Below are 13,533 nucleotides of genomic sequence, written 5' to 3'. Positions count from 1 at the left end.
CTATGACTCATACTTTGAGCTGAGTTCGGACAGATTTCCTCCCACTCCGGTGCTCATATGTGCTTGTGAAATGCCCCGTGTACTCCTGTATATGTGCATGTATATAGTAGATATTGATGACCAAATTCAATTACATGATTACATTTTCAGCCGAAGCTTTAAATGATTTATTGCATTGAATTTAAATAGTGAATACATTTACAGACAGTACACGTGCGAGGCAGTGGTGTGCGTGTGATATTGACCTGTGTGGTCCAGGCCAAATAAAGAATAACGAGATTCAGCATCTCTGCCAAGTGGAGATGTCCGTTGGGAGTGAAGGCAGGCTATCTCAGTGGAAGAGAGCGAAGGATGGTGAGCTCCAGTCTGATGCACATTTATCAAAGCTTTTCTTATAATCACTTGACTGACTTTTGTTGGGCTGAAGGTTGGGTTTTCCTTTAGAGTGCACTCTGTTAAGGAGCTGATTGATTTCATGAGGGGGGACTATGTTGTGGATGTCATACACTTTGAGGAAATGTGGACAAGGGTAGATTTGCGCTCGCTGGTGTGGTATTGTGTTTACAACTATCATTTGTTTTGATTTAACAATATTGGCTGATTTATCAACCAGTCAGCTAAGCATTTTTTCTTAATTAATATTGTTAGAAATGCCAATACAACTAGGGATGTCTGATCAATCGTCTTCCTCTTCTTAAGAATTTTGTGATAAAAAATCGAATCATTATTGACCGCTGCATTGATCCATTCCTTTCCTTTTCCAATGCAAGTCCATTTCATTTGTCTTTCAGCTGGTTTTTCCATGGTCCTATTCCCCGAAGCTTAGGTTAGCCATTTCAAAGGCCTTATTCGCCCCATGCAAGGTCAACTATAATCAACTGTAGACAATGTCACTGCCTTGCTTTTCCAGTGAGCTAGGCAGAGAAAGACGATTCCTCTGGGCTTTTAAGGACCTGCTGCATTATACCATTCAATTACTGTTCATTAGACAGTGTACAGCCATTAATCAGACTGAGATGTTCTGCTAGTCCTCAGCGGGGACAATGAACTGGGGAAATTTATTCTGGCTTCCTGTCTGGGCTGCTGTTTAGTGGTAAGGAGAGAGATGACACTTTGGAATGCACTGAAGCTTTCAGTACAGAGACATCCGAAACTGAGCTGCTACTCCACTCGCTCTCTGTGTCTGTTTTCAAGTCAAGTTCAACGCTTCATGCAACCCCATCTTTGAGTTTTAAGAAACATAGGCTTTGTCAGAGATTTACTGCATATGTGGGAGAGTATTATGAAGCTGATATATCACTAAAAGGGTAGAAAGCTGACAGATTTACTGATTAGAGCTTCATATGCATTGAATATGACTAGATGATGATATGAGAAACTGATTTATGTTTTCCAGGGGGCTAAAGAGAGGGAGGTGTCTTCCAGGCTCGGCAGAATACGGGCACGAATGTCCTGGTTTTTCAAGGGTAGGTTCATCAAAGCATAAAGCCTGGTAGTAGCTCACAGACAGCAGCAGCGGCAGCCCCCACATTACCCTCCACAGCACCTAATGCACCCATAAAGAGACCACTAATACACTCTGCATTACCAGTTCCTCCCTCACATTGCATGTCACTAGATCCGCAACCACCTCTCAACATCTGGGAGAGCTTTACGCCATGCTTTATGGAGACCATCTGGTTGAGTGGGGTTTTTTGCCTCCCCAATCTCAGATGACTTATTCTAGTATTAAAGGCACCTGCACATTAAGGTGTGCCATGCTGAGAGCCTGGGATTATTCACCATATTTCCCTTGTCATTTGTAGTTTGGAACCACTCAGACAGAATGACAAGGATATGTACTTTGTTACTATGACAGTCCTTGTTTTTCTCCATGAATTTGTATTCTAAGTAGAATTGCATGGTCTGGCTTTTATTTGATTGATCTAGAGCAGAACACATCTGAAAAAATACAAAGTAAGTGCTATACACATTTGATTATTGGGGAAAATAAGATAACATTGTGTTAAAACACAAACCAAAGCAATGATGTAAACTTGACATTCTCCTTTGTTGGGGGAATGTGCCTTTCAGTTGGTTCAGGCAATTTAATTCTAATTGCCTACAAAACACAGGCTTTGGTAGTGAGGCCCATTCAGTGGTTTCCCAGCATCCTCTATTGTCCCTTGTGAAAATTCCAAAGGTGACTAATGGAACAGGATGTGAATCTCTGCAGGTGGTTATCATTGTCTGCCCTTCAATCTGAGGTTTGCTCTGTCAGTGCGACACCAGGAAAATCACTGCATCCTGTGCTAACAGCAGGCTCCCTACCTCATGCACGTGCCATCCATGCTATCATAAAAATACACAAATATGCATCCATATGTATGCACATATGTGCAGTTATCAAACAGACTGCACTTCACATCAAATGTTTCTCTCATACACGTGTGTATGATTTTTACGTGTATACATGTATTCTCTTTCAATTATCCTCATATTGATAGCACTAGAGGTCGAGATGCAGCCTTGTACACCCTAGTACCGACTATGATTTCCCTGCAGAATGTCAATGGGCACTGCAGGGGGCATTTGAACTAAATCACAGCACATTTTTGCTTGCCGGCTCCAGACCGACATACTCATTTTTCTGTCCCTATCACATTATATTGCTGTTGGTGTTTATGAATGGTTCTGCATCATTCATGCCTCATATTCCCTCGCTGTCACAGCGGATCTGCAGATGACACAGATCTGCAAAGCATGACTGGAGACTGGAAAGCCATTGAGGCAGGAAGTGGGATGTGAAAGGAAATGCAAGTGATCTCTAACAGAATCAAACCTCCCTGCCACTTGCTTAGCATCAAAATGTCAATATCTGTGCCAGGTTTTATCCTGGAAAGGAATTTTTCAGCTGAGTGAAAATAGTAGGGATTTTTCTTAAATCAAATCTACCATCAAAGTACTTACTCTCCCCTGTCTACTTCATATACTTTACCAGGGGTATTCCATCTTGACTTCCATGTATAAAAAGAGATACTACTGGGTTCAGTTTGGTTGAGATTCTCCTTCAAAAGTTATTGGCACCATGTACAATGGCCTTGTTATTTATGAGAACTGTTAAGGCCTCTGACAGAAGTTGTAAAGCATCTTGACTGATTGGGTAGATGTGAGATGTGTGCAGTCATGGCATATTGTCCCCTGTATGTGTGCACGACATGCAGAGAGTTGCGTGGCTTGCTCTGTCACAGATAAATTACTCCACACAGTCAAATTAAGTTGTTGTAAATCACCTTGCGGGCCCGAGACCAGTCCTGAGTGACGACCTTTACGCCTATTTGACTTTAAGTCTTATTTATGTTAATCACATCTGTATTATACTGACAGTAAAATTGTGTCATACTCTGAAAGGTCATTGTTTTGCAGCACAGTATATGACAGGGACAGAAAAACACATTTTGTTTATTTTTAAGTGTAAGAAGTCTTCATATGATGGTTTGACTCGGGAATACTTATATATAAACAGTTTCTTTTTATTCTCTCATTTTTCCAGAAAAGATGAAACATTAACATTCCTTGTTTTGATCTGCATGACAGTCAATCGAAAGGTATGTAAAATACAAATAATATGATTAGGTATCTCATTAATTCATAGATTTATCTCAAATACATGTGTGTACATAATGTAGTAGAGCTCCACACATAGCATAGCATGGCTCATCAACCATATGAAGATACAACATGTTACATGCCGTTGTTACACATTATAAAAGCTTGTGAGCATTGCAGATGCTTGGTATGGATATTAAATGCCTATGAAATCCCTTAACAAAGAGCACCAGTTTCGTGATATGTATGACATTAAGTGTTCTTTGGATGTTAGTCCACTACAGTACTTATTATCTTAGTGTCTTATTTTATTATTCCTCTGCTTCATTCATCCATCCTTGTAAAGTTTTTATTCCGGCAAAGTGCAAAATGGTATCCTTGGGGATGGCTTTGCTGAAGGAGAATTTGAGACTTTAGTTGGAGGAAAATGTATACTTTTCTTCTCATTCATCATATACATGTCATGAAAGGCCTTCAAAAGGCAGCAGCTCCCAACAGCAATAAGTCTCTTCTCCTTTTTTTTTTTTTACATTTACATGGTGAAAAATAATAAGTTCCAAAGACCATCCGTTGAAAAATCAGTCATTGTGATGTGAGAGACGCGTCTGCGTGTGATCTCAGCTGCACTCGAGACGACAGGCTCTCTGAAGTGCACCACTGCCCAGTTACACATTAGCTTTGATTGCCAGTTTGTTCTGTGCGTAGCCTGTAGCTTTGAACTGCATCTCAAGATGAAAGCCAACCTTGTCCACAGTGTGTCCACTGTAGACCGCTGCTGTTGCTTATTTGCTTCAGGCACCATCAAGGGTTTCAGGGCTGTTTTTTTTCTATAGTTCTTTACCATGCTGGGATGAGCATTATGTATAATTTATCATACAATGCATCCTGAGACAGCACCCCATCTCAGCTCCATTTTAATTTAATGCCGCTTCTTTCTTTCTGCATCTTGTGTTGACTGTGGTCAACGTATGATACCACTAAGGTATGCCTTTGTTGTGTCCAGAAGATAGACTTTGATATTAGTGGTTCCCATTGTGAGAGCATCACCATTCAGTGCTCATTCTCTCTCCTGCCCCTCCTTTCTCTTTCTCTCTTTCTTTTTCCTTTAACAGCCAGAGCCATAGAACACAGTGTCAGACTGCTAAGGACCAGACGTCCTCGTTCACTTCTTTCTCCAGAAGCCAGCTGCTCATGTATAAGATGAAACAGTGTTATAAACCAAATAAAAATGTCTTGCCTCTTGACAGCCCCACCGTGAATATATAGCCTCTTATTTCAGTGAATATATTGCATAATTATGTATGGTTATGAATATTACATGGAGCCTCACACTGAGCGCATGGTAAGATGCCTAATTGCAGAGTTTAATTATTAAGAAGCAAAGGTCCTGAGCGGATTTTGTGAGAAGCACTTTTGATAAATTATTTTTTGCAGTTTTCTGATGAATTATTTTGGGGGCTTGTGTCTAATCAGCAGGCATAGTGGACGGCGTAACTGCTCTTGAGAGAGACTTATCTTTCCATGGAGAGGAATTACTATGCTGATTAAATCCACTGAAATCAACTAATAACTTAATGATATTGGAGTGGATCAAAAAAAAAAGAATCATTGCCTCTCACAGTGGTGGCTATGAAGAACACAAGGGTACAGTGATGGGTAGAATGAGGGCCACTGCTGTTGACCTCGGGGCACAGCTTTAATATTTCTGTGTAACATGATGGGGGGAAACAGAGAGAGTGTGATGGTATGTACTAAAGCAAACCTCTTATTAAACACAGTGTAGTACTGCTTTACTTTGTACTTCATATGAGGCACTTCAAGGAAAAAGTCCAGGGAGGCTGACTAAACAAGGAATAATAAACTAGATCTCCCTCAAGTACTGCCAAAGCCACTAAACACAGCTGCTTGCATAACAACAGTACTATTGCTACTGCCACTTCTTGCTCTTCAGCATGTGCTATAACTGAGGCGCCCACACAAAAATATTCCTCCCTAGTTATGTATTCAGTTCAAGTGCACTTAGTATGCAGAAAAGTTTAAGGTTTGACCTCGGTTTCGTGTTGAAAGAAATTTGAAAATGAATAAAACAGGCATCTCTGCATGTTACTTCAAATATAGAACTGGTGCACATGATGTATTGTTCCATAAAAGCTAATAGCTGTAATGCAGACAATAAGAATCATTGACCCACTTAATAGCAGTTCTATGTCCCGCTGTGACAGTGCGAAAGTTAGTTCACCACAACCGTGGGATCAAACGCCTGGGTAATAGCTGGACTCCCTCCATTCCCCTCCTACAAAATGCATGTCGGTCTAGCACTTATGAAATGCAGGCGAGCTGCTTTTTCGCGAGCCAGCACAAATATGTGAATAATTGATTGATATTGATGTGAGGATCACCTCGGTGTATCCAGTAGTTGTTTGGTTTAGAAGTCTCCTGTGGAGGGCAGGAGCCTGGCCATCTGTCAATAACATGTCAGTCGTCTCACATGGCGGGCACTCTGACCAGCTCAAACGCTTCAGTGAGCAGCTGAACAGTTGTTCTCAGTGTGATGTTAAATCAGCTATTCTGCTCTGAATGGAGGCTTCAAGCTAAAGTGTTACAGGTCTGTTTCGGTCAAGGGTTCACAAAGTTGTCTGGAAATAATGGGCACGCACTAAATCTGACCTCTTACTGTGATGTAATTGCAGCGATTATAAGTGATGGACTGGGCAAAATAATAGTTGTCCAGTATTTAGATAGTACACATTTTCTTTTTAAATCTTTTCTCAGGTGAATTCACTAGAAACATTTTTTTTTTACAGCATTTTAGAAACAACAATGTAGGATGTGGGTCTGTCCTACCACAGAATTTTATCACAAGCTATTGAACAGTTTCAGTTTCAAGGCCTTGCTCAAGGGCACATTGTGGTTGTTATGGAAGTTTTATAGCAGGCTCAATAGGACAAAAGTGTCTATGAACTTTTGTGTCTTGCGTACGTGAAATGAAAATTGGCCAAAGTCATTTTATACAGATGCTCTATGTGCCGTGAGACTTGTGTTGAGCCACCTCATACACAAGATTGACAGGTGGTGTTATAAAAAGCCCTTTTCGCCACTGACATCATCCAGAGCCACCGGGAGGCCACTTTCCCTCTCTCTCCGTTCCAGCCCGGTAGCTACCCACTGTCTGAAGCTAATGGCTGGAAGCATGGCTAAAAGCTCTCAGTGTGATAAGGTAATGTGGAGTCAGAGAGAGAGAGGGAGGGAGGGAAAGAGTGCTGTATCAGTGGGACCATATATACTGATTATACAGTGATGAGGAAATGGTCTAAAAATAAAAACAAATGGAGAATGCTAGATGATATCACTGCACCCAGATTGCTGACTGCAGTGTTTAGAGTCATATCCAGATGGTTATGAAGCAGGGATGACGGCGGGAGCTGAGACTTACTGCTGTCCTCTCAACTGACCTTCCTGATGTCATGCTTCATAAAATAAAAGAGAATAATATTCTTTTTTTGCAGATACACGAATAGATTATGAATATTAAATTAAAAACACTGCATAATTCAGTGATGTTATTTTCAGAAGGTTCCTAGTGTTGCACTCAAGTAATTATATTGTGCTTTTATCTGTAGTAGTTTTTACATTTAGGCTTTAGAAGCAAAGCTGGCTTATTCATTTGGTAACAATTCAGCCTTTCTCTGACTACCTGTTATCATTCTGTACCACAGGTGATATCCACTTCAGGCTTTTCTAAGTCTGTAAATGGTCCCCGCAATATGACAGAAAAACCTGCATTCTGTGCTTGGGTCATTTGTTCAGCCCTAACCATCTAGGCTTTTTTTGTTGTACTTGTCTTCACTCATTTGCTCCTTTGCAACTCCCCTCCACCACTAACATTGTGCACACACACACACACACACACACACATACACATACACACATACACGCATACACGCACGTTTACACATTTGCTTTTCCATGTCTATTTTTCTTCTTTTTCTTCCCTACAGCTTCCTTTTCTCTCCCTCTCAGACTTCCTCTCTCCCTCGCTTTCTCTCTCTCCCCCTGTTGTTTTCCTTTATCTGTTCCCAGACTGGTTGTCCTTAGTAAGATGGATGTGTGCATTCCCAGGGCAGATGGCCCTGTTGTTACTCTGTGTACCCAGCTCACACTTTAACACCCGGCCTGCTTGTCTGGCCTGGCGGGCCATTGCCTGGGGAAAGGACTCTACTTCTACACCGTGCAAACGTGGGTTGTGCAGCTAAGCGCATGGGTGCTCACATCCTTTTTTTGTAAGGGAGTAGACTGTAGCAGGCTGCTTGCCAGATACACAGATGGGGTCATTCTTTAAGGATCACACGTTTGTTATAGGAAAGCTTAAATATACATTAGTATAGTATATAGTGAGCTACATAGAGATATTTTTTGATTTAATGTAACATGCTCCAACTCCAATAGCATAAAATGGAAAGCTGTATTTCTTAACTGTGTATAGTTTAGTGATTAAATTAGGAACGATTGATGGACGTTCACTTGCAGCAGCCTTTTTGTCAGATTTCTTGTTAGAAGGGAACTTCTTAAAAACTGAGAAATTTCAGCCTAGAGAACAGTGTCTTAATACTGTGTTCACAGTTGCCAGGTTCAAGTTCAGGGGCTTGATCCTCTAAAGTCTCTGAAGTGGAGTTTTTGACTGAGTGAACTGTAACAAACCAACCAAGACTTCCTCCAGTGTTAGCTCAAAAATACAAGTATACAGTGGTAAATATATTTCTTTTTACTCTGAGGAGTTACAGGGAAATGGAAGTTAAATGGATCGATTTACTGTTAACCTGGTACATTATCTGTCAGTTTTCCCTCCTGTGTTGCAATGAATCACAATTCATACACTCGGCTTTCAGGAAACTTGCCCCAGGTTCCCACCTGGATTTAACACTTAGTTAGCTGATCAAGGAAGCCTTTAATTTTGAAATCTTTAAAACTTTGACCAGTACCCCTGTGACTGCACCAACTAGTTTTACTCACTACCCACCGCCAGAAGTTCCAAAACTGTTTCTCTCTGTGTTGCATGTATGGTTCCACATTTCAGTATGTTGCTAAGTATGTTTAAGTAAGTTTAACAGCTGGTCTCTATTGTTATTTAGTCTGGTGTTTAGCTCACTGGAGAGCTGTGTATGGACATCTTTTGATACTACTGATGCCATCTTTTAATGTGTGTGTCAAAATTAATTATCACCACATCTGGAATGCTTCTTTGAACAGTGGTACAAATTGTCTGAAGCTTCCTGTTTAATAATACATACCTACCACTTGTCTTTTTCACGCATGATATATGAGTATTCTGATTGGCTTTACACAAACATTAGTGTTTCTGTATGCATTTGCTGCATGTATTCAATCTTTTTGACCTCCTACCTAATAACTACCTATGATTGGGCACTGTTTTGCATGATGGCAACCTGTGCCTTTTTGATTGATTCATTCCATTTCATTGTCATTATAAACTTTTATAACAGCTATCATTTACTGGCAGCATGCGTAGGCCTCTTTAGGAGATCTGTGCTTGATTTTTACACGGTGATCTATGGATGATAAATCACTGGGTACACATAAATTACATCAGTGAAATCACATGCAGTATAGGCCTTTTGTGGGCACATATGTAAATCCACCCAGGGATGTTCAACTGTGTGAAATTGCAGTCTTTGTCTACCCTCTAACCATACAATTTCTTTCATTTCAATCTCAGCACGCAATTGGAATATTGTCCCTAGCTGCTCCTATCATATGTAATGAATGTGCTGCCCCAAAGGTGAGGGCCGTAATTGATTAAAAACCATAATGTTTTTTCATGCCTCAGTATAGTCTGATAAGGATATCTGTGATGTGTGAGTGTGTATGTATGTAGGTATCCTGTGTGTGTGTGTGTGTGTGTGTGTGTGTCTGCGGGTCTGTGTGGACAGGACAGGACATCAAAGTCACATGTGCTGTGGCTCTGTTTCATCCTGGCTAATGAAGAAGCTGTGAGTGTGCTTCTGGGTCACAGTGGGAACATGCACAGTGAGGTCACTTCAAAGGCGGGATAATGACGGATTAAGTCTAAATCATGGCTGTGCTTTAGTCGCTGTCTCACATCTAGCCTGTCGCTTTGCATTTTATTAACAAATCATCGCAACATGATCTGGTAAAATGTGCCTGCCTTAATTTCCCTTGTCCATTTTTCCCTACGCAAATCCTCTACATCCAGATTAATGGATCCTGGTGGGCAGAGTGGTAGGCCTTTTATAAACCCTTGATGGTGATGAAATATTATTTCATTAGTGTCCATATATCTCCCCTTGTATTTATGTTTTAATGCACTGCTATCTCTGCAGTTCCTTATTGCTTTGTGTTGTGTCTGTGACAGTGATGCAGCTCTTCATTTGTGGAAGCCCTACAGCTTGCAACCAGAATATTCTATCCTTGGCTAGATCTCTTCTCCATTCAGATTTAACCAACACACCCACAGGCCTTAGTGCTCAGTCGATGAACAGATACAATGAAGGAATTGCTGTATTGTGGAGCAAAGAGACATAATGCTCTAACCCTTAAAACTGTACGTGAACTTGAAATGGTTTAGAAGAGGACGATACTCCAAGATTATTGCGCTCTTAGCACTCTTATGTATAAGAGGTTGGCACATGAATGTACTGTTTTACTGCCATTCATCTTGTTCAGTGTATAACCCTCACAATCTTAGACCTCAGGCATGCTGTGCCTGTGGAATTACAGGTATGTGGGAAGCACTCAGGAAAGTCTAATTGCTGCTGGAGTGATTTATCCTCCTGTAGATCCTCCAAGAGCACTCAAACACTCAGGTACTCTGGTCAACAACACACCCCAGCAGTTATAATCAAGGGGGACCTGCTGTGGGCTCAGGCACCAAAATGCTTGTTTGTGATGGAGAGGTGCAATGTCAGGGAATATTTGATAAATTTCATCAGTAATTTGGGTGAAGCAGGCCTGGTGTCATCCAGGGTTCCAGTAACACTCCTGAATATTGACAGGATGAATCTAGACTATTGCTGAAAGTGAGTGGTTTAATTGGATGACAAAAATGATTTAACAAAAAAGAAAAAAAAATGGCTTCAAATCTTAAGTTGTTGTTGATGACATTACATATAGTATGTATGACTAAATAAGGAATAATCAAAGGTGAAGTTTTGGGAAAAAAATCCTTAGGTGTTGTTTAACTGTCAAGAACTTTTGATTCAGATACAGTGTTGCTAAACATTTAGCTCTTTCTGACTCAAACAGCTGATCTGTGGCATAATACAGTGTGTGTGTTGTGCAGTTTTACTTAGTAATAAGGTTCAACGGTTGAGTGAATGTTTTTCCAAAGGAAAGGAGTGCTTGGTGGCAAGATAATGCAGTGAAATAATCAAAATGCAGCTTATACTTTGACTGATATTGGCTTTTTTCTGGCATTTTTTTTTTTTTTTTGGCTAAAACACCTGTTTTCTGCTGACCTCATCCAAACGAGTGCACTGATCCGAATCTGCAGGTGGTACACTGACTGTGCATAACTACTTCACACAACCCCACGTCACATAACCTGGACCATCCCTTTAAGAGCACACTCAGAAATGCAAATACGGTAATCTCTTTTGTGAAATAGGCACAACTGGTCAAACTTTGGCTGATTATTTTCTATTCGTGTGAGACCCCCGTTGCATTTACTGAGAAGCTGACACAAAACAAAGGTTTCCAATGGCTTCAAGTCATTTATCAAGCTTTTTTTTCACCTCTCAAATGTGAGAATTTTTTGTTTTAAACAAGCAATTTGAAGAAGTCACCTTGGACTCTTAGAAATTGCAGTGGTCATTATTCACAGTTTTGACATTTTATAGACTAAACGTGTCATCATTACTCGACAAGTCTACACACACACACACACACACACACACACACACACACACTCTTACACATGCACACACACACACAGACATTAATGGCTAACGAAAATAAACGTCTGCTACAGCCTTGATCCAGTCTACTCTGTATGTTAATGTACACATTCCTGCTTAAGTTAATTCACCCAATACAGACACTTAATCCTGTATACTGTCTATACATTAATAAGATACATCATATAAATGTGGAAGTGAATACCTAGTAGAGGATTACTGCAGCTGAACCTGGGTTGTCCAGCTCTTGTCCGGAGAGGGAATCAGCTGAACTACAGAACCTCATTTGTTGGAAACTCTGTGGCAGCTCCCATTTCACCTGGGTTCTCCCATGTTTAATTGGCCTCATTATGTGATTAACTTAGCAAATTTACCTCTTACCCTCAAGGCACCCTTTGAACACTAGCAGACCACAAACCCTCCCAAAGTCACTCCATCACTGAAACCACAATGTCAGCATTTAGGCTGGCCATCACATTCCACTGGGAAGTTTTCATTTTCCTGCGGAGATGCCTGTTTGCCAATATTAACCTCTACACCTTTGACTCAACACACCGCTTTTTAAAAATGCAGTAATTCATTCTAGGATGATTAGCAATATATCATTGTTTCCTTAGAAATGCTCAGTATGCATATTATGTTGCTTATCGTGCTTTATATGCTTAGCATGATTTCTGCAAGCTCTGTAAATTGTTGTATTATGCATGGCCTGTGTTGTATCGTTTGGTTTGATGTTTGTATTCAGATCTCAGCAACACACTTTCGAAAAGTGAGAAGTTTTATATTTGGGAAATAAATCTATTTTATTTCAGGGTACAAGAGGCGCATGTTATAATGCAGCAGTCTGCTCCGCTTCAGTGAATTAGCTGGATTTAGGTGTTGCCTTTGCCTTTCAAATCAAGCCCAACCATGGAGAGAGGAAAGAAACAGTAGATTGTCCAATCCAACACACAAAATCTAATATTTGGAAAGCTCTAGTTGTTTGTTTGTAGGTTCATAGATATTGGTTTCATTTTGTTGATGTCCTTTGAGAGTAGTATGGAAAATGAAAGGAAGATGAAAAACAAAGTCCATGATGTTAATCTATCCTGTCATCACAGGAAATCTCACAGGTCCTCTGTGGGCTCCCTGACAGTCAGATGAAATGACCAGTAAAGTGCCAATTTTACCAGACCACTTGTTATTTGCCAGCAAAGTCATAGGTTTGCTTCCTTGTTTAATAACCAATGGCAGAGAAGGTGATGGAGGGGGGGTATGTGCATGTGTCCGTGAGCAGGGGGTAGGGGAGGAGAGGAGGGGCAGGACGGTAGAAGAGAAGTTTACAAATGGGATCCATCATTTTTCATGCACAGGGGTGACATCCCTCCGTCAGCCAATTTCGCTCCGATAGCCCAGTCCCTTGGTTCATTGATATCTGCATTAGGGACCTTTGTTAAAGGTCTCATCTAAATGCATTGAAAAACGCCTTGCTCCCTCTGTGTACCTCCTACTGTTAAAAGTGTGTGCATGCATGCATGTTGCTTGTGCGAAGACTTGCCGACTTGGCTTTGTCTACATTAAGGTAAGTCTTTGTGGCAAAGCAATGTGATGTCACTGAACTTGGAGAGAGAAAAAACAGCGAGTGAGAAAACTATCAACAAAGCCACAACAAAAGCCAGCTGCTCGTACGGCTCTCGAAGCGGGAGCTATGAGTGTTTTCTCACTCTGTTGCTACAGAGTAACTCTTCTGTGTCTGTTTAGGTTAGTAATGTAATGCCTTTAATGAATTTATCCAAATCAACAGGAAAAAACTGAGCACGACCTTTAAACTTGTTTCAAGCATAGGGCAGGAGGCATTGTGAAGGAGCTCATTTCAAATTGGTATAAATATGACAGTGCCTTCTGTATGAGGTTGGTTTGAGTAGGCCCATTAACCAAAACACTTCAGAGCCACTTCATTTTATCCCACTAAAAACACCACCCTTGATATCCTGCACTTGTGCTGTCCTGCAGTTCAAACCTACCTGACTGTACA

The 13,533-nt window shown here is 40.8% G+C and overlaps 1 protein-coding gene across 5 annotated transcripts in view; it reads left to right on the top strand.

The window, feature by feature from the left end:
- Positions 1–13,533, top strand: part of LOC139632749 (doublecortin domain-containing protein 2C) — a 42,061-nt gene that overhangs the window by 10,358 nt on the left and 18,170 nt on the right. For 2 of the 5 annotated variants that reach the window (XR_011693615.1, XM_071497922.1), the window contains exon 11: positions 205–1,466. The exons of 1 other annotated variant lie outside the window; for it this stretch is intronic. Coding sequence is in view for 2 of the 4 variants with exons in the window: in XM_071497922.1 (XP_071354023.1) it covers positions 205–267 (63 nt within the window). In the remaining 2 variants the exon portion in view is untranslated. Of the gene's footprint in view, positions 1–204; positions 1,467–3,532; positions 3,588–4,700; positions 4,861–13,533 lie in introns of those variants that run through there. 2 more of the 5 variants (XM_071497920.1, XR_011693614.1) reach the window with 2 other exon arrangements.

The sequence above is a fragment of the Trachinotus anak genome, unplaced genomic scaffold (assembly GCF_046630095.1).
Source record: "Trachinotus anak isolate AG129_WGS33_773 ecotype Australia unplaced genomic scaffold, CSIRO_AGI_Tana_v1 ptg000015l, whole genome shotgun sequence".
NCBI lineage: Eukaryota > Metazoa > Chordata > Actinopteri > Carangiformes > Carangidae > Trachinotus > Trachinotus anak.
This window is presented reverse-complemented; position numbering and strand designations above follow the sequence as displayed.